Source organism: Erpetoichthys calabaricus, chromosome 3 (assembly GCF_900747795.2).
Source record: "Erpetoichthys calabaricus chromosome 3, fErpCal1.3, whole genome shotgun sequence".
Taxonomy (NCBI): Eukaryota; Metazoa; Chordata; class Cladistia; order Polypteriformes; family Polypteridae; genus Erpetoichthys; species Erpetoichthys calabaricus.
Window position 1 is genome coordinate 104,021,245 of NC_041396.2, and position 22,461 is coordinate 104,043,705.

General features: G+C 42.4%; 1 protein-coding gene across 1 annotated transcript in view; it reads left to right on the forward strand.

The window, feature by feature from the left end:
- Window positions 1-8,042: 8,042 nt before the first annotated feature.
- The window catches only part of LOC127525807 (sulfotransferase 6B1-like), a 62,104-nt gene continuing 47,685 nt past the window's right edge, over window positions 8,043-22,461 (forward strand). Inside the window, exon 1 of the mRNA XM_051925618.1 lies at window positions 8,043-8,314. Coding sequence (XP_051781578.1) covers window positions 8,119-8,314 — 196 coding nt within the window. The 5' untranslated portion in view covers window positions 8,043-8,118. The remainder of the gene's footprint in view (window positions 8,315-22,461) is intronic.

A 22,461-nucleotide genomic window follows, 5' to 3' on the forward strand; every position in this document is an offset into this window, starting at 1 on the left:
TTTTTGGAAAAAACGGTTCTTACTCTGTTTTTAAACTACAATGGTACAATGATTTTTAAATAATACCATTCAAAATAAGTTGCAGTGATTGTTATTATTTATGACCTTTACATGTTGTTTACTGCATAATTATATTAAAAAAAGTGTTACTCTGGCACGCAGATGCCTATAAACATTGTAATCTATAAGTCTTCAGGAAGTAGAATTCACATATTAAATTTTTGAAACTACTTTTTCCTTTATATGGAGGCAACAACCAGAGTCTACAACTGAAGCATCAGCTACAATGAAGGAGCCAAAGGCACACACAATCACACAGGATGAGTTTAGATTTATCACTCTGTCTAATCTGTATAAGTTTGAATTGCACAGAATCTCAAAAAGCTCAGGTAGAAACAGGGATCTATTATATGCAATTGAAACCTCTGCACAAGGTTTTCTCCTATACATCTGGATGCCCTCACACAACTTAATTTTATATGGTTTAGGTTAATTTTTTCTAAATTATCCCTGTGCAAATGTGGGATTGTGACTGATCTCTGTGATGGATTTGCACCCCATCCTGGTTGGTTCCTGCCTTGTACTCAGTGGTGCATAGATAGATAGATAGATAGATAGATAGATAGATAGATAGATAGATAGATAGATAGATAGATAGATAGATAGATAGATAGATAGATAGATAGATAGATAGATAGATAGATAGATAGATAGATAGATAGATAGATAGATAGATAGAACTTTATTTGTCCCAGGGGGAAATTTTCAGAAGCTATTTAAATAAATGCATAAACAGGTAGATAATTAAGTAATTAAATAAATATGCACAAACACTTTGGTCTGAACACACACTATAATGGCAATAAAGCAAGAAAATTCAAAAGAAAGAAAAGTTCTTACTTGGATGTCACCATCTTCACAAGCTTCGACCCATGCTACAGAGCAGTGTCAGACTCTACTTGAAACAGAAGACAGAAAGCCAAAGTCTGTGGTGTAAAAGTCTGATTGAAGTCAGTGCAAGGGTGACTTATGGACAGAGACAACCCAGATGAAGCATAGGACTGACAACCACAGATGGTGGCACAAGAGTAAGGTGGAAGTCAGGGCTAGAGTGTCTCATGTCTGAAAAAAATCCTTATAAAGGACAGAGCAGCAAGCCATAGGCCATGATGTAAGAACCAGGCACGAGCTGAAGCAGAGGAATCTCACTTACAGGCTTCAATAGTACACAAATTGGAAAGATAGCTAGCTGGCCCAAAGCATCCTGCAACACCACCACCAATAGGCTTCAGAGGGGAACGGCAAGCAGAGGTTGCTCAGCACTAGGACGTCTGGGCACAGCCTGGCTAGGAAATGAATGCCTCCAGGATGGCAGACACTAAGCAAGGTGCAGAGTGCCTTTTTTTTTTTTACAATTTTCAGTGTCTATATTCCTTTGTGAGTGTCTTTTTATTTGAAAGTCTGCCTCTAAGGTAAGCATCCCAGAGTCATCTTTTCACTGATGCAAATCACTCTGGTATTTGACGTGTACTTTTTAAGACCTGTGAGGCAGTGTTCCTCAGTCTTTATCGCCTCTGGACCCAGTTTTACCTTTTCAAGTTCATTGATGACATATGAACAGAAACTGAAGTGTGGCACGCCTTGGTAAATCGAGCAAGATATTAAGAGCAGGAGGAGCGGGCAGGGGAGGGCTTGGGTCTCCTTGGTGAATGAAGATAAATTAGAAGAATGGTGAGACAAGTGCAATTAGAAACAGTTGCGCTGCACTGTCAATCACTTTGGCGGACTCTGGGCGGTCAACAACAGCAACCAAAAAAACAACCCGCAACCCAACCCAGTGCTGCTGTAAGGCACTACAGACTTATGCCCTTATCCTCCTGTGTAATTGTGCCACTGGACGTTTGCTGTCCTTGTCAGATTCAGATTACCCTCTTATCTCAAGACAGTAGAGGAAACCTTTGCATGAAATTTTAAGTTTCTTACCAATCTGTTACATGTAAGAACCTTCAAAACAACAACAGACTAATGCATCTCTTAAGAAAGATGTTTTGGCCACTTTGCAACCCAAGGAAAGACAACTTGCTTGCTTTATTGGACAGAACAACCGCTTTCTGCTGTTCTAACACAATTACAAAGGTTTCTCAAACAACCATTTAGCTTTTAAATTTGATTAGTTAAGGATGAGCGACGGGAGTTTAATATTAGTATAATAATAACAATAAATAATCGTAAAAACTCTTTACATCTAGGTATTATTTTTCTCACTACTCAAAAACTGATTTAGATAGTGAGTGGGGAGCCACTCCATCCACCTGGATGATGTGACAGCAGCCATTTTTGTGCCTGTATGCTCATTGCATGTTAGCTATTAGGTGATTAAGGGGTAAGAGAGGTACCGTATATACTCGCATATAAGTCGAGTCTTGAAAAAAAATCAGACCCCGACTTATATGTTCGTTCAAAAATGCGACACATTTTTTTTTTACATCTTCTTGCCTCCTCCAGTCTCGCATCCGTTTCTCAGACACATTGAATTTTGTTGCAGCAGCGTAGTTACCAATTTCTTTTGCCACGTCAATGACTTTTAATTTAAAACCAGCTATATATTTTCTTCTGATCGAACGCTCCATCGTAGATAAGGGATGCTCTTACGATAAAGGTGTATGATGGTGTTAGATACAAAAAAAAACAAAACAGTGCAAACGTCGCTTTGGAATAGTTCAGGTATTACTGTGTGGTCACGAAGGCACAATACATAGAAAAAAAAAGGCAGTGTGCTCCATGGTTACTCTCTCAGGTGGGCGTTAGCATATCGTAATCTCTTGGACCAATACGAATGACATTATAAAATATCGGAAATTATACAGTAAATTCAAGCCCCAATTTATCCATGGGAGAACTTATCCACAAGTATATACGGTAGTTAGCCAGTTAAGGATGGGAGATGATAAGGTGGTCAGAATGACCAGGCCAAGGTAGACAATTTAAGCAGAACATTGGGATACACCCTACTCTTTACAAAGGATGTTCAGGGATCTTTTATGACCACAGAGAGTAAGGACCTTGGTTTTACACCTTGTCTAATGCATGGCACCATTTTTACAGCAGAATGACCTCATCACTGCACTGCGGGACTGGGATCCACACACAAGCTATAGAGTAAGTGGCCCCTATTGGCCTCTCCAACACCTCTTCCAGGAGCAACCCAAGCTTCTTCTAGATGGTTTAACATCATAGTACTGGCCAGGACTGAATATGTTTAGGTTCAGGTAGATGACCCATTTGAAGTGCATGTGGTATGGGTACTGGTATCATGGAGTCATATAGAAATAATAAATTATAAATCTGTTATTTCAAGCAGTAATACCTATTTGCAATATTACTAATGTCTTCATTATTTTTTAAATCAATTTAATGGTACCTTGGTAAAAAAAAATTCTTTATATACTGTAGATACACACTACCATGCAAACATTTGCCTAAGAGGCAGACTTTTAAAGAAAAAGACATATCTGAAACTGGAAACAATGGGCTAAAGAACACAAACATCAGAAGAAAGATGACTGAAGAGCATATTATGATTAGCATCCTGGAGTTCTCTTTTCTCTGTTGCAGACAACACTGGTATTTAGCATGTATACAAAGAAGAAGCCAACTGAGGACCCATAAAGCCCCCAAGATATATACAGTAGCCTCCAGCATTTAAGGACCAACAGTGACAACTGTACAAATAAGTAGAACGTGCACTTGTGAAAATAGCTGCACAGTATGAAATGGAATCCCATGGAGAGTTGCTGTTTGAATTATCGCTAACATAATAATAATAATTTCCCATGCTCGAGGTGCTTCACAGAGTCTTAGAAAAAAACAGCAGGATATATGTAACATTGGATACAAATGTTTTCCTGAATAGGACAATGAAACAGATAACAAAGCATTGAATAGAATAAAGAACAATAAACCAGAGTAAAATACTAAATTCAATACTAAAAGAAAAACCTAACAAATAACCTGATTTGTGATATAACAGACACACAAATTATCCTGAGCACCTGGACAGAGAGGTAAACTGAAAGAAAGGGCAGAATGTTCAGTTACAGTGCATCCAGAAAGTATTCACAGCGCATCACTTTTTCCACATTTTGTTATGTTACAGCCTTATTCCAAAATGGATTAAATTCATTTTTTTCCTCAGAATTCTACACACAACACCCCATAATGACAACGTGAAAAAAGTTTACTTGAGGTTTTTGCAAATTTATTAAAAATAAAAAAACTGAGAAAGCACATGCACATAAGTTTTCACAGCCTTTGCCGTGAAGCTCGAAATTGAGCTCAAGTGCATCCTGTTTCCCCTGATCATCCTTGAGATGTTTCTGCAGCTTAATTGGAGTCCACCTGTGGTAAATTCAGTTGGTTGGACATGATTTGGAAAGGCACACAGCTGTCTATATAAGGTCCCACAGTTGACAGTTCATGTCAGAGCACAAACCAAGCATGAAGTCAAAGGAATTGTCTGTAGACCTCCGAGACAGGATTGTCTCGAGGCACATATCTGGGGAAGGTTACAGAAAAATTTCTGCTGCTTTGAAAGTCTAAATGAGCACAGTGGCCTCCATCATCCGTAAGTGGAAGAAGTTCGAAACCACCAGGACTCTTCCTAGAGCTGGCCGGCCATCTAAACTGAGCGATCGGGGGAGAAGGGCCTTAGTCAGGGAGGTGACCAAGAACCCGATGGTCACTCTGCCAGAGCTCCAGAGGTCCTCTGTGGAGAGAAGAGAACCTTCCAGAAGGACAACCATCTCTGCAGCAATCCACCAATCAGACCTGTATGGTAGAGTGGCCAGATGGAAGCCACTCCTTAGTAAAAGGCACATGGCAGCCCGCCTGGAGTTTGCCAAAAGGCACCTGAAGGACTCTCAGACCATGAGAAAGAAAATTCTCTGGTCTGATGAGACAAAGATTGAACTCTTTGGTGTGAATGCCAGGTGTCACATTTGGAGGAAACCTGGCACCATCCCTACAGTGAAGCATGGTGGTGGCAGCATCATGCTGTGGGGATGTTTTTCAGCGGCAGGAACTGGGAGACTAGTCAGGATAAAGGGAAAGATGACTGCAGCAATGTACAGAGACATCCTGGATGAAAACCTGCTCCAGAGTGCTCTTGACCTCAGACTGGGGCGATGGTTCATCTTTCTGCAGGACAACGACCCTAAGCACACAGCCAAGATAGGAAAGGAGTGGCTTCAGGACAACTCTGTGAATGTCCTTGAGTGGGCCAGCCAGAGCCCAGACTTTTGAACATCTCTGGAGAGATCTTAAAATGGCTGTGCACCGACGCTTCCCATCCAACCTGATGGAGCTTGAGAGGTGCTGCAAAGAGGAATGGGCGAAACTGGCCAAGGATAGGTGTGCCAAGCTTGTGGCATCATATTCAAAAAGTCTTGAGGCTGTGATTGCTGCCAAAGGTGCATCGACAAAGTATTGAGCAAAGGCTGTGAATACTTATGTACATGTGATTTCTCAATTTTTTTATTTTTAATAAATTTGCAAAAACCTCAAGTAAACTTTTTTCACGTTGTCATTATGGGGTGTTGTGTGTAGAACTCTGAGGAAAAAAATGAATTTAATCCATTTTGGAATAAGGCTGTAACATAAGAAAATGTGGAAAAAGTGATATGCTGTGAATACTTTCTGGATGCACTGTAAGTTAAAAGCCTTCCTAAATAGATGAGTTTTAAGTTGTTTTTTAAAAGAATGAATGGAGTCAGCTGATCTAATTAATTTCGGGATGTCATTCCAAAGTCTGGGTGCTATGGAGCTGAAGGCCCTGTCACCCATAGAGTGCAGGTTACTGTGAGGCACAACAAGATTACCAGAATCAGAGGACTTTAGTGCATGAACAGGAGCATAGTGATTTAGAAGGTCACTGATGTAGTCCGGTGCAAGGCCATTTAAAGATTTGCAGGTTATTAATAAAATTTTATATTCACTCCTGTAAGACACAGGGAGCCAATGAAGGCGAAGCAGGATGGGTATGATGTGCTTACTGTTGCTGGTTCGAGTAAGGACTCTTGCAGCAGAGTTTTGAATCAACTGGAGCTGTGATATAAGATTAGAAGGGGCACTGCCAGCAGTGAGTTACAATAATCGATGCGGGATGTGATAAAAGCATGGACAAGTTTCTCAGCATTAGAAAAGGAGAGGAAGGAGTGAACAATAGTTACAGTGCATCCGGAAAGTATTCACAGCGCATCACTTTTTCCACATTTTGTTATGTTACAGCCTTATTCCAAAATGGATTAAATTCATTTTTTTTCCTCAGAATTCTACACACAACACTCCCATAATGACAACATGAAAAAAGTTTACTTGAGATTTTTGCAAATTTATTAAAAATAAAAAAATTGAGAAAGCACATGTACATAAGTATTCACAGCCTTTGCCATGAAGCTCAAAATTGAGCTCAGGTACGTCCTGTTTCCCCTGATCATCCTTGAGATGTTTCTGCAGCTTAATTGGAGTCCACCTGTGGTACATTCAGTTGGTTGGACATGATTTGGAAAGGCACACACCTGTCTATATAAGGTCCCACAGTTGACAGTTCATGTCAGAGCACAAACCAAACATGAAGTCAAAAGAATTGTCTGTAGACCTCCGAGACAGGATTGTCTCGTGGCACAAATCTGGGGAAGGTTACAGAAACATTTCTGCTGCTTTGAAGGTCCCAATGAGCACAGTGGCCTCCATCATCTGTAAGTGGAAGAAGTTTGAAACCACCAGGACTCTTCCTAGAGCTGGCCGGCCATCTAAACTGAGTGATCCGGGGAGAAGGGCCTTAGTCAGGGAGGTGACCAAGAACCCGATGGTCACAATGTCAGAGCTCCAGATGTTCTCTGTGGAGAGAGGAGAACCTTCCAGAAGGACAACCATCTCTGCAGCAATCCACCAATCAGGCCTGTATGGTAGAGTGGCCAGACGGAATCACTCCTTAGTAAAAGGCACATGGCAGCCCACCTGGAGTTTGCCAAAAGGCACCTGAAGGACTCTCAGACCATGAGAAAGAAAATTCTCTGGTCTGATGAGACAAAGATTGAACTCTTTGGTGTGAATGCCAGGCGTCACGTTTGGAGGAAACCAGGCACCGCTCATCACCAGGCCAATACCATCCCTACAGTGAAGCATAGTGGTGGCAGCATCATGCTGTGGGGATGTTTTTTAGCGGCAGGAACTGGGAGACTAGTCAGGATAAAGGGAAAGATGACTGCAACAATGTACAGAGACATCCTGCATGAAAACCTGCTCCAGAGCGCTCTTGACCTCAGACTGGGGCGACGGTTCATCTTTCAGCAGGACAACGACCCTAAGCACACAGCCAAGATATCAAAGGAGTGGCTTCTGGACAACTCTGTGAATGTCCTTGAGTGGCCCAGCCAGAGCCCAGACTTGAATCCAATTGAACATCTCTGGAGAGATCTTAAAATGGCTGTGCACCGACGCTTCCTATCCAACCTAATGGAGCTTGAGAGGTGCTGCAAAGAGGAATGTGCGAAACTGGCCAAGGATAGGTGTGCCAAGCTTGTGGCATCATATTCAAAAAGACTTGAGGCTGTAATTGCTGCCAAAGGTGCATCGACAAAGTATTGTCGCTGAGCTGGATCTCCTGGCGCCAACATAATATGCAGATGAGAGGATACAGGCCCATTGTTCTTTGTAATGCAAGTGTTTCCCCCCCATTGAATGAAAGCAGCCATGCTCTGAATACAATAAGTTCAGTCATTGTGAACATTTATGAATGAATGTTTAAACTGCAATGTATGCTAATGAACTGAAATCTTTTTATCACAAAGGCCTAGAGTAGTTAACAGTTCATTTTCACCAAAATCTGCATAATTCTAACAAGCCCCAGTGTGTCAGACTATGCAGCTTTCTGCTGAAGAAATCATTAAACCCGTCTTTAATGCTGTCAGCACACATACTGCACATCTGCCTTCTTCACGGTGGGTTGGGCTCTCAGGATTACATCAACTGCTTGGGTATTTCACTTCGTGTTTTAGATCTTTATGTTAGTTGGGCGGAGGCACAGGAAAGGGAGCTGGCAGGCTTTAAGAATCTAACATGGCTGGGAAGGCTGTCCAAAGGGAAATCGAAGAAATATTACAGAGAGCCAAAAATGCAAAACCAGAGGACTTGGTGCTAACATACAAGGGGGTAAAGTATCCTTCCTTCCTCTGCATGGTGGAAACTTTGAATGAAATTCCTTTTTTTGAAGCCAGACAAGATGATTTATTGCTGGTGGTCTATCCAAAATGTGGTAAGTGAATCTTATGTAATTGTAATGAATCATTACAAGTAAAATGTCAAACGAAAATAATTTTAACTAGCCAACCCGCGGCGTAACATACGCCACATAATTATGTATTGATGGGTGAACACTTCCTGAACGACACAGTTGTCCAAATGGCATGGGTTTGAGGATACGACTGTGAGTGAATGAAAAGATAGACCTCTGGAGAGAGCAACATACAATTGTCCGTGACTGAAAGCGGTATCGTCTGTGACGAAGAAGGCCACACTGGTGAAAGTTACTTCGTCTGTAGGGATAAGTGTTAGTACTTGTAGATTAAGGTGTAGCGAGTCTTCGTTGTTGACGCTTAATATAGCTTGCGTATTGAGATGTTCCGGAGTCACAGTTGAGAAAGCACAGGGAAAAAAATGAACATGTGAAACATCCGTAATGTAATAAGCCATCAAGAAAAGTAACATTGCAACAATGCTATCCACGACCCGACCGCTGTAAACAGAAGTGAAAACAAAATCGAGCCCAGTGCATTCTTTAACTGCCTTGTGGCGCAGTGGTAGTGCTGCTGCTTTGCAGTAAGGAGATTGTGGGTTTGGTTCCTGGTTATTAATATAGCGCTTTGAATACTGAGAACAGCGCTATATCAATGTAATGAAGTATTATTATTCTTATGCATTCAGCCATCTCTCTCTCGTGCGCCAGTATGTGTGTGTGTCGCTCTCTCTGCCTCACTCGCTCGCTGCAAGTGTTTCTGTAGGTATACGCCGCATTATCATTTATTGATGGCTGAACACTTCCGGAAAGACATAGTTGTCTAAAAGGGGTGGGTTTGATGATACAACAGTAAGTGAATGAAAAGATGGAACTCTGGAGAGAGCAACATACAATTCTTGTCCCTGACTGAAAACTTGTTTTGGCAGATACATGGATATCGTTTTGAAAGTTTTGCCCTGTGCCTTATTAATTGTCATCGCAAAGGCCAATCTAACAGGAAATTGTCTTTGTGTAAAAGGCAAAGTATCTGCGACAAACAAACTGTTTTACACGCTGCATACCAACCCACGGCATAGCATACGCCGCATAATCACGCCACTTTTTTAATGTTTTTTAAGCAGAGGAACAAAATTGAAATCCGTAATTTAATAAACCACCAAGAAAAGTAGTATTGCAACAATGCACGCTACGAACCAACATACAATCATCGTTTAGTACGCACTGCCTGCTCATGTGCCCGCCCCCAACTCCTCACCTGAGTCGCTGTCGTCTGTGCACCTCAGAGCCACGTTGTCCTTTCATTGTTCTTTGCGGTTCGGGCTGCTTTTCTATATATAATCCACCAAGTCACCCGACCATGGTGGGGAGGTGGGTTGCGTACACAGTGCTGGGACATAATCAGAGCAAGCGTATGACCCGCACGTACTGGGTATTCCTCGTTCGTGGGGAACAATTGCAAGCCCTGGTCCCCATTACGAATGGGGTTCAACGGCTTACCCACGCCTGTCGGCGCCAGGTAGACACACGTTGATCCATTCAGTGTAGTGCGCGTGCAGTACCGGACATCCATGGGCATCACATACCTGTTAATACACTCCAGTACATTGCGGTGAACGCTGGTAACAGTCAGGAGGGCAGGCGTATTAGAGTCGGTGCTCTTAGAGTTGGTGGGCGTGTCTCTCTATCGGTTCGAGTTGTTGGGCGGTGCTCTGTCGTTTGTATCCCACGGTCAGACGACTTGGTGGATTATATATGGAAATGCAGTCGAAACCGAAAAGAATAAAGAAAAGTCAACGTGGCTCAGTGGTGCATGTGTACTGTAGCAGAGACGAAAGCGAGTTGGTGAGTTGTTGAGTCCAGGCACATGAGCAGGCACTGTGAATGCCTTGAGAGCGTGGGTAGACGCATGCTCGAGTTGATGAGTGTGAGTTGGTGGGCTGGGCTTTGTGAGTTGACTGACATGGCTATTTTCTGCGTATCCCATGGTTGTCTTCCAGCAGTGTGAATGCCTCGAGAGACAGGGTGTGGTGAGTTGTTGCAGTTTGTGAGTTAAACGCGGTGATGGTTTTACACACTGGTAACAGGCAGGCGGGCGGGCAGGCGTTCTCGTCCCATGGTCTTAGAGATGGTGGGCATGGCTCTGTGAGTTGTCGGCGTATCCCATCGTCTTAGCGTTGGGAGGGCTAAGAGAGGTTTATTTATCGTGCATATCCTATGTTGTACACGCTGCATACAGCGATTCACATCCGCGATAAACATGCTTCTTCTTAGATGGTCCTGCCGCGTCCACTCTCATTCTCGAAGCATACACATCGCCTGGCCATGCACCCACTCGCAAGAGCAACTCACAGAGACCCGCCCACCAACTCTAAGACCATGGCGTGTAAAACAGTTTGCGATGGTGGACGCGGTCGTGCGTCGTAACCGAAAAGAATAATGAAAAGTCAATGTGGCTCAGAGGTGCATGTGGACTCTACCACAGACGAACATAAATGACGCCGTTTTTTCTGTGTCATCGCATCCGAGTTAGTGGGCATGGCTCTGCGAGTTGTCGTCATATCCAATGGTCTTAGAGTTGGTGGGCGTGGCTGTCTTGCGTGCTTTCTATGGGTGGCTACTTGTCGGCGGCTTAGTGAATTATATACGGTGGCCGTGGCTGTCTTGTGTGCTTTCCATGGGTGGCTACTTGCGTGCTTTCCATGGGTGGCTACTTGACGGCGGCTTAGTGAATTATATATATAGATAATGAATAACAATACTAATCATTCTGTGTTGTTATCAAACAACAAAATAAGTTTTCCCAAAACTGTGGTAGACATTAAGATTCTTTTATAAGGCTTTGTGACTTGTAGTAGTAGTACTGCCTACTACTGAGATTACACATTTTTAAGGTAGTATACCATTCTCCATATGAAACTGGCATTATCAATTCATCTTTCCATTACTTTTTTAATCTGTTTATTCTCCAATTCAGAGTTTCACAGAACTGTTTTGTATTTTATCAAGACTGACTAAAGCTGCTGTAAGAGCCTATCTTAGAAAGCTAATGTTTGATGTTAAATGCATATAGTGTTTGCTTAATTTGTATAGAATGTTAGTTTCTTATGGCTATCTAGAATATGGTAGCCTTTAACTTTCTATGCTATATCTATAGAACAGAGTGTTAATTATGGCAGTTAGGAAATAGTCCATTAGATATGTTTTCAAATAGGAGATGGCATAAAGATTTCTGAACGGATTTAACTTGCTTAACGTACCTCAAGTACGCCTATATGACCAAGCTTAGAAAAATGAAACAAGTCGCTGTACCCGAATTTAAGAGGACTTAAGAGACTGTTTTAACATATAAAAGCATTATAGATGATGATCGCTTATGTCTTGCTTGACTCGTCTGTGTCGGTGGAGCGTCTCGATTGTGATGTAGCTGTTGCTAAGGAGCCTTTTGCCTGGAAACGCGCTGTCAGACACTCGCGCAGTTGTAAAGATGTCCCAGCAGAACTCAAGTGAAGTTATAAGGAATGATCCGAGAACAGACCCAAAGCCAGAGAATGTGTTTAAGGAAAAGGCAAAATCAGCTTTCCGATATTACGACTGAAATCGAAAGACTTCAAATCAATCCTGCAAAATTTCACCAAGATAGCGCAGCTGTTTGAAAGCTTTCACAATAGACGTAGTCAGATTGAAGAGCTGAGCAGAAGGATATTCCATCCATCCATCCATTTTCCAACCCGCTGAATCCAAACACAGGGTCACGGGGGTCTGCTGGAGCCAATCCCAGCCAACACAGGGCACAAGGCAAGAACCAATCCCGGGCAGGGTGCCAACCCACCGCAGCAGAAGGATATTGTTTATGCTAAATAAAGAAAACTCGATTAAAACATAGAAAATATCGTTCACTGGGTTGCAACTGCAAGATCGAGATCGCACGGAATCCACAGTCCCACAAACCTCGCAGCTGAAGCGCGTTCTAGACAATAATTGCAGCATGTCATCCCAGCTAAGCGCTGCGGCACCAGCACCTTCATCGACAGTCACACTTGAACGGTCCGAACTCGATAGAATTCTGCATTAAGAGCTTGTAGTTAAAGTAGAAATGCAGGAACAACCTACAACGAGCGCAGGGGCCGACACTCACAATCTATCGGACGTGCTCATACAGAACAGAGGTGTGACCAGAACATCATGTGTGGGTGAGCATTTGGCTTGTCTGGGGGGGGCAAAAAATATCCATCCATCCATCCATCCCTCCCCATTTTTGTAGGGGGGTCAAATAATAATAAGAACATAGTTTTATATAACATATAAAAGCAAAAATTGTGGCATAAATCATAACCTATGTGTTCAATAAAATTAACAAAAGCAATGGAACTTGTATTATTATTTTTTGTGAACAAATATAGAACTACATCTACAAGGTAAATATCAATAAAGTCAAATGTATACAACATATGAGAGCAAGAACAGAAACGTGGCTTATTGTAGTCATGGGAGGCTATAGGACATCAGTTTCCAGTGTTTAACCTGGATATTATCTACAGGACCAGTCTGCGGATACTCTTGGCAAATTCTGAAATAAATTCATTCATGTCTAGATTTTCTGTGATGTTTTTCTCATGTGCCAGAATGACTAAATTTCTCTTCCTTGAATGCAGCATTGTTCGGCGGAGTGGAGTTAGAATGCGGTTCAAAATAGAGAAAAAGCTTTCGCGTGCAGCTGAAGACACACCAATGATGAGTGCTGTGATGCAGACATGGCTCTGATGTGCGGGATACTAGACGCGTTTTTGTGGAAGCCGCCACCGTCTTTTTCTAGAGCTTTTTCCAATTAGTGTAGCCGTGTTTGGTGAATATGTCCTCGCAGTCTGAATTGGAAACATTAAATTTGTGGCAGGCAAAGCAAAAGCTGCCATCACGGACAACAGAATATTCAAGCCATGGTCGAGACTGATACCAGCTTGCACTAAAACATCTGAGTGTCTTTCCGAATGCGCGCTTGGGATAATTAATTAAAATGGGCTGGGATGGGCTATCCATATTTAAGTCAGGCAGACCGGACTATATATTTTGTTGAAGGCAGAGGTTTGGAGTACCCGACACGGGCACAGAGCTGGAGGATTGCGTAGGCTTATCTACATCTTTTGGAGTTTCAGTTCCCGACGTGGGTGCGCTGTGCTCCGTGTTGGTAGCAGCGGTGCTGGGCTCAACCACGGAGCCAGCAGCTTGTGGAGAAACATAGGTTGAAGATGTCTGCTTTTTAATAAGCCACCTATGCATAGCCTTTGGTGTTACCACCCAGAAAATAAAAGAAGAATGGAACGTATGCGCTGTTTTAATTAAAGAATGCGGTCAACAGGTTCAAAACGTGCTGCAAAATGTGCGGCGAAGTGAACTGTGAGCAGCACGGTGCCTGTCTTGTGGAGGAGACACTGAGGGATAAGCCGCAAATTCAAACGGGTCGATTGGGAAGCAACTCAGTTTTGAAAATCAAATGTTATTCTTCTCCAGAGTTTTCATTGGACAGACAGAGCATTTCGCAGGGGGGGCACAGCTTGTCTCTGGGGGAGCAGTGCCCACCCCAGCCCCCCCGTGGTCACGCCTCTGATACAGAAGCAAACCGAAAATTATAAGGCAGTCGCCGAAGTTACTGAAATGTTAGCTCAACAAAGGGAGAAGCAAGACTAACCTCCAGCACCATGTACAAAAGTACCCACATTTAATGGTGATCCTCTAACATACACGTCTTTCACTAGAGCTCTTGATTATGCTGTGGACAATGTGGCTGAAAGAGACCGAGATAAACTGCATTTTCTAGAGCTGTACACTAGAGGCCATCCACAAGAGCTCGTTCAAGCTTGTCTTGTACTTTGGCCAGAAGTGGGTTATCAAGAGGCAAGAAGACTGCTGAAAATCTACTATTGATATTGTGGGCAGACATATAGAGCACACATTAAAAAGATTATAAACTGGCCTCAAATCAAATCAGCAGAGGACTGAGGAGAGTTGGCAGGCCCGAGGAAAGGGGGGTACAGCCAGTACATCGCTCCAGGGCCTATGAAGCTCAAGGGGGCCCATGAAGCCCAACGCGTCCCATAATTTTTATAATAATTTGAACATTTATTTATTTAATTCATTTAATTTTTATTGTATTTTTTTAAATGTATCAATGTAATCTACGATTGTTAGAAATAATTAATAATATACACACATACATGTGTGTAAAATTTTGTATAAGGGCCCACACACCTTCTTTGTACCGGGGCCCGGATTTTCTCTTGGCGGCTCTGAGCGTTGGTAGATTTGTCTCTTTTTCTCAGCCCCTGTGTGAACATAACGTCAACTGCAGGAGGATACCAGAACGAATTTGATATTGGTGAAAGCCTGCGTATTGTCATTTCCAAGCTTCTGTACGAACTGAAGCGTAAGTGGACATCAACAGCTTGCAGTACCGAAAGAAGGGAAGGAAGAGTTGTTCAATTTGACAATTTCATAGATTTTTTTTTTGCATTTAGAAGCTCAAAACACCTCTCATTCAGTGCATGGTGCTGCTTCACAAAGTTGCACTTAACATAACATGCAAGTAAGAATGTCTGTTTACATAAGACAGTACTACGACTACCACCACATATACAGTACGTATCATAATACTCTCAAACCTCCTAAATCAGAATTGTGATAGACTGGAGCTTATGAGTGCAAGGCAGAAACCAAGCGTGGAAAAACAGCCAGTCCATTACAGGGTTCATTCAGTGGCGTAGGTAGGGGCAGGCGGAGGGGGCAGTCCGCTCGAGCAGCACATGTTTGGGGTCGGCATTATTGACCAAAAGGATCAGTACAATTCGTGTGAAATGAAAAAAGTAAATTCTCAGATTTTTATCCACAAAAGCTTCAAAAATAATTTTCAGACTGTCCTTCTGTGATGGCATCAGACACAGCAGTTGAAATTTATGAGGCAATAACAAAAATAAACATAAACATTACACCGATAATAATTTTTAGGAAGATAAACTACTAATTTAAATTTATAATTTTGTTTCGTTATCAATCCAAATGCGTTCTTGTTCTGCACAGAAAACATCCCCACCTATCACTTGTACACTACACTGGTTCTGTTTTTCGTAGCATAATTATATTAAATTAATAATTAGAACACGGCTTATCAGTGCGTCTATAATATATTCTTATCTAGTTGATGCTTGTAAATAATTATATGTGAAAAATGATTGCTGTTTCTCTATATATGAATTGATCGTATTTTTTCTGTATACATCATTTTAATTTTCTATTTAAATAAGTTAACATATTCAGATATGTTGGAGGGTGGCAAATTGAAGCACCGCCGCGCCCCAAGTGGCACGAATTCAAGCTGCGCCACTTGGTTCACTCAGGCACACACTCAATCCCATATGGGGGCTACAAATGAGTTTCTCATTGGGGAACACCCTTCAAAGTCAGTGTTCTCAGTTGGCCATGTTGGAGGTAACACTGCTACGCCAATTAGCTGAGCTGTGATGTAAACATTGATCTTTCTCCTAGCTCAATAATATAAACTGAGAAAAATAATAGCCAGATTATTTATAAATGGATTTTTTTGGGTCAGATTTTATTTGGAATGATAAAACCCAGCCATGGGGCGATGCACAAAGCACTGTTTTTCTTTGTGCAGGTCCCAATTCCAGATAAAAGGGAAAGGTTACATCAGGAAGGGCATCCGGTGTAAAATTTTGCCAGATAAACATGCAGACAACAATACAGATTTCCAGTTTTTAAAGAACATGCTACAGAGATAGGTATTTCACCACTGTTAGGAAAGGTGACCAGTGTTGCACTGAAATTTGATTTAGGAAGAAGAAAACAGATAGAGCAGAGAAGCTGGTGAGTTTGAATGGCCATTGCTGACTGCAGGGAATAAACTGAATAATGGAGTATGGGTACTGAGTGAAGTAAATGTGGAATTAAAACAAGAAACTGTTGAAATTAAAGAAATTCAAATGTTTGTGTGTGAAAGGTCTGAAAATTCTAGCGTAAAAATGACTGAGTTGGAAAGAAAGTGCAGCAGTTTAGGAATTGTTTTGAATGAAACAGGACAAGCGAAAGCACAAAGGATGGGGAATGATGCTGCAGAAAGTTTATAACTTCACGCAACAGGTCAGGAATGCACATGGGTGTGAATGTTCTAACAGCACTGCTACGCCCGGCTGTAATTAAAAAGCACACACACTTTGGTTCAGTAATTCAAAACCTGACTGACCAGTTCGTTAAAAAGACAGGTAATGAAACTCCCTGCATTAAAATGGAGAAAAGCAACCTGGTTTTCACTTTGTCATTATGGGGTGTTTTGTTTGTAGAATTCTGAAGAAAAAAATGAATTTAATCTATTCTGAAATAAGGCTGTAACATAACAAAATGTGGAAAAAGTGATGTGCTGTGAATACTTTCCGGATGCACTGTACATGTTAGTTTGTGAACAGTTTATGCAGAGGCAGATGTGCTCTCACTTGGACAGAAGTGGTTGGCACTGGTACCTGTGGTATGTTACCTTTCAATTTTTGAAGTTAATAGTATAGCTGCATATGCTTAAATGAATAGTTTGGAACAGTGGTCTAATTAGCAGATAGACACAAAAGCCAGCACAAATTAAGAAAAGAATTCACACAATAGACTTAAATTGCAGTGGGCTAGTTTAGTGGAAGGTGTGGACTTGTCTCATTTTGAACCACCAGATCTGATGACATTTGAAGACTGCAGAAAGCTAAAGAAATAGAAGAAGCAAGCCAGAGCAGATAAAAGTAATCAGAAGCACATCTCTTAGAGCTGAGTGAGGAATGTTATGACAAGGTTGAGAGAAGTGCCTAAAACCAGTTTGGCAGGACTCTCTCTATCAACCCCCACAGGAAGGCCAGACTTCCTAGCTGGCAAGCATCAGCTCAACAAATGGTTTTGGAGGCAGGTGTGAAAAGTATTGTGTGCCCCCATTGGTCTGAAGTATGGCTGTTTGGGATTGGTTTGAATCAGAGGCCATTCTGTAGCACAACACCCTATTGATGTAAGGATTTGGACAAAGAATGTATGAATTTGGTTGCTTTACCCATCCCTTTCTCTCTCTCTGACACCATCATGATGAAGGAGCATCTCACACACCATGGAGTTAAAAGAAGACAACACTGAGAAGCACCACTAAGCAGCCATATTGAGACAGGCATGTAGTCTGTTCTGAAGAAAGCTGACCAAAAAAGATGACTTAACTAGAGACATTTTAAGTAACTAACAAGTCTGTGTGCCACCTGAAACTACATATCAGCATTTATCTGCTTGTATGGTTGCCAATATTCAAATGTATTTTGAATATTATCAATAATACATTATTTAAAGTTGTAACTTAATTCCTGCTTGTCTTTTAATCTATGTAACTGCCTGAGGTAATATATGTAGAAGGGAGGGTGGGGAGAAGTTACAAAGTACAATATCTTATAAACAGTGGTAAGTCTATGGGATTTGAGGCATTCTGACAAATGCTACACATTAAAGAATACAAAAGTGGAAAGTAAAGTAATATAGAACTCTACCAAGACAAAACAGCCAGCAAGGTGCTGGGTTATTGGGCTATTGTTGGCCAAAGGAGAAACAGAGTGGGAGGCAGGCAGGAGGAGAGGTGGAAGGTTAAGAGAGTGGAAGTGAGGGTAGGAACTTTAAATATTGGCAGTATGATTGGTAAAGTGAGCAGTGGTGATGTGCCCTGGGGGTGTGGTCTCCAGTGAGCCTTACCACGCTGCTGCATACGAGTTTTCTCTGAGGCAGAAAGGGCAGACAAAAGGACAAAGCATCTTGGAGATGCCACTAAAGTGCTAACTAACTGCTATATCTGCAAACGCTGCTCTTGGAGCTGCTTCTATGGTAGTCTCGCCCAGTTGAGCAAGTGTATGAGATATAATGTGTTTGTGGTTAGTAAGATAGTTCCGTGCCACTACAGAAAAAAGGATGGGAAGCACTGATATAGGCAATAGTATGAGACTAATTCTTTTTAGCAGGCTTAGTGAAATGACTCAACTCAATAAGACAGTAATTGACATTTTTTTTGGCCTGAAGGAAAGGAGGCCAAAATGTATTTTCAAGGAAATACAGATATCCTGATCATAAAAACAGAATAAAATTTAGGTAGGACTTGACCTGTGGAGTTTGTGGTTCTTAAAATGTGAATTTATGCTCAGGTGAGGTAAGCTTGGCAAACCTGCATAGGACTGGGCAGACTGGCAGCAAGTATAGAATCAAATTAGGTGGGAATGACACTATGGGTGTGGTAAATGATAAAGTGGGATGCAAGACTTGAGAAAAATCAGAGGACTAGTGATTGTATGATGTGGATTTATGTAATACAGCAGAAATGACCAAGGGCTAGGCACTGTATTAGCAGAGGCAGAATAAGATTTGGATTAGACTTATGCTATGGATGTGTTATAGGACAGACAGAAGTGCACGTTATTGAAAGATTACGGAGGTGGGGACGGGGACATTACAGTGTGGGTTTTGGCAGAATTTGGAACTGGGAAAGTTGGCAAAGGATTGGGCAATTTAGAGACAAGTGTGAAATCTGGGAGGCAGGTTCCTTTCCTCATCTATAGGGCAAGTTAGGGAAAGAATAAGGAGACTGTGGATGTCATGGACTGAAGTTTTGGAGCACAGTAGAAATGGAAAAACTGGCAGCAGATTGAGTAACATGGTGGAAAGGGTATAATATATTTTAGCCTGGATTTGTCCTATAGGTCTGGTACTGGATAGGCCAATATATGGATTGGCCCAATGATGGGGACCACAAAAGCATGTGGAATGGCTAGATAGATAGATAGATAGATAGATAGATAGATAGATAGATAGATAGATAGATAGATAGATAGATAGATAGATAGATAGATAGATAGATAGATAGATAGATAGATAGATAGATAGATAGATAGATGTGAAAAGGCACAATATAATAGATAAGTACTACATCAGTTTGTCCCCCAAAAACTGCAAACCCACCCAAGTTTGTTTTACCAGCCACTACTGAAAGGGAAAGAGTTAGCTGATAAGATGGTGAGAAGGAAGGTTAATACATTTGGCGTGCAAGAGACCAAATGGAAGGAAAGTAAGGCCGGGTGTATTGAAGGTGGATTAAAATTGTTCTACCATTCTGTGGATGGGGGGAGAAATAGGGTAGGGGTTATCCTGAAGGAACAGTAAGTCAAGAGTGTTTTGGAGCTTAAAAGAGTGTCGGACAGAGTGCTGATTATGAAGCTGGAAATTGAAGGAGTGATAATGAATGTTATTAGTGCATGTGCCCTATAAGTTGGGTGTGTGATGAATGAGAAAAGAAGATTTCTGGAGTGAGTTGAATGAAGTAGTGGAGCATGTACCCAACGGAGAGAGAGTGATGATTGGAAAGGACGTCAATGGACATATTGGTGAAGGGAACAGACGGAATGTGGAGGTGATGGGTATGTGTAGAGTTAAGTAGAGGAATGAAGACGTTCAGATGGCAGTGGATTTTTCAAAAATGATGGACATGGCTGTGGTGATTACATATTTTAAGAAGAGCGAGGAACACAGGGTGACATACAGGAGTGGAGGAAGATTCACACAGGTGGATTATATCCTATTCAGGAGGGTCAGTCTGAAGGAAATCTGAGACTGCAAAGTGGTGGCAGGGAAAAGAATAGTTAAGCAGCATAAGATGGTGGTCTATAGGATGACACTGGAGATCAAGAAGAGGAGGAGAGTAAGGGCGGAGCCAAGGATCAAATAGTGGAAGTTGAAAAAAGAAGACTGTAAGGTGGACTACAGAGAGGAGGTAAGATAGGCACTTGGTGGCAGTGAGGAGTTACCAGATAGCTAGCAACTACAGCAGAAGTGGAAAGGGAGACAGCTAGAAGGGTGCTTGGTATGACATCTGGACAGAGGAAGGAGGACAAAGAAAAGTGATGGTGGAATGGGAATGTACAGGAGAGTATACAAAGCATGATGCTGGGGAAGAAGTGTGATAGTCAGAGAGATGAATAAAGTAGACAAGAGTACAAGGGGATAAGGCCTAAGGTGAAGAGAGAGGTGACAAAGACTAAAGAAAAGGCATATGATGAGCTGTATGAGAGGTTTGACACTAAGGAGGGAGAATAGGACCTGTACCGATTGGCTAGACAGAGGCACCGAGCTAGGAAAGATGTGCAGCAGGTGATATTTTTAAGAATAAGGGTGATGGGCAGAACTTTAGTAACTACAGAGGGATAAAATTGATGAGCCACAGCATGAAATTATGGGAAAGAGTAATGGAAGCAATAATAATAATAATTACAATGAATAATAATAATAATAATATGAACAGCGGGGCGGCACGGTGGCGCAGTGGGTAGTGCTGCTGCCTCACAGATGGGAGACCTGTGTGCATGTTCTCCCCGTGTCTGCATGGATTTCCACCGGGCGCTCCGGTTTCCTCCCACAGTTCAAAGACATGCTGGTTAGGTGGATTGGCGATTCTAAATTGGCCCCGAAAGAACGAGATCGCGAATACAAGCGGCTGAAATGAGTTTCCTCTGCAGGGTGTCTGGGCTTTCCCTTAAAGATAGGGTGAGAAGCTCAGTCATCCGGGAGGGGCTCAGAGTAGAGCCGCTGCTCCTCTGCATCGAGAGGAGTCAGATGAGGTGGCTCGGGCATCTGATCAGGATGCCTCCTGGACACCTCCCTGGTGAGGTGTTCCGGGCATGTCCAACCGGGAGGAGGCCCCGGGGAAGACCCAGGACACACTGGAGGGACTATGTCTCTCGACTGGCCTGGGAACGCCTTGGGATTCTCCCGGAAGAGCTAGAAGAAGTGGCCGGGGAGAGGGAAGTCTGGGCATCTCTGCTCAAGCTGCTGCCCCCGTGACCCGACCTCGGATAAGCGGGAGACAATGGATGGATAGATGGATGGATGGATGGATGAAATTGGCCCTAGTGTGTGCTTGGTGTGTGGGTGTGTTTGTGTGTGTCCTGTGGTGGGTTGGCACCCTGCCTGGGATTGGTTCCTGCCTTGTGCCCTGTGTTGGCTGGGATTGGCTCCAGGAGACCCACGTGACCCTGTGTTCGGATGCAGAGGGTTGGAAAATGGATGGATGGATGAACAGCACACAAGAGACACGAGCATCACTTTCAGATTCACCAGAGTGACTTTCAGTTTCACAGAACATTTCAGTTTCACTGCCTGAAGACAGATTCACCTCATCGTCATTGCTGAGAAGCGCCATTTTGAGGCTAGGAGAAGATGCATGTACACCATTGCCTGGGTAACACACAGGCCTGATACTTTTAGCACCCTGAGTGATGCGCGGGTCTAACGCTAAAGAGGTTAAAACAGTACTGTGCATTCATTTGCCACATGAAATTATGCTCTAAAAGTGAAGCATTTTTTAAAAATATTTCAAAAAATGCTGATCTTGTTCTTGCATTTTAAAATAGAAGTCATTTGGAGCATAAATTAGAATTATGTCCACTTTGAAGCAGCAAAGGTTTTCAATTAAGAAAATGTGCCTTCCACATTTCTATGGAATGCTTCTCTACTCACAGAGATTGTAGTAAGTGGAGTTTTGACATTTACCCTGAGCACATTTCCAGTTTACCAAATTGCTGTAGTTTCTTGCCATGGGTGAAGTTTAAGGGGTGGCCAGGGGGACCTAGCATTCCTAATGGATGCATTATGTTACTAAAATGGGTCTCAAATAAAGGGTATTTTATAAGGCCAGAGTTAATGTAAATATGTTAATAATCAACTACTTAGGCTCAGCAGTGACACTGTGGTAGTGTTGCTGCTTCATAGTAAGGAGTCAGAAGGTCACACCCAGATTGCTCCCTGCTTGGAGTTTGCATGTGGGTCTCCATGGCTTTGCTCAGGTTTCCTCCCACAATTCAAAGACATGGATGGTAGGTGAACTGGCAACACTAAATCATCCCCTGATATGTATGTGTGTGTGTGGGTTCACCTTGCAATGGGCTGGTGCCTTGCCCAAGAATTGTTCCTATCTGCACCTGTTGCTTGCTGGGATAGGCTTTAGCTGCTCCCTGTCTTGGAGAAGTGGGTTTAGAGACTGGATGGATTGATGAATACAATAACCCATCCTTTCCTAAGCAACTCTGTCTTCTTTAAACAGACAGTTCTTTAAACAG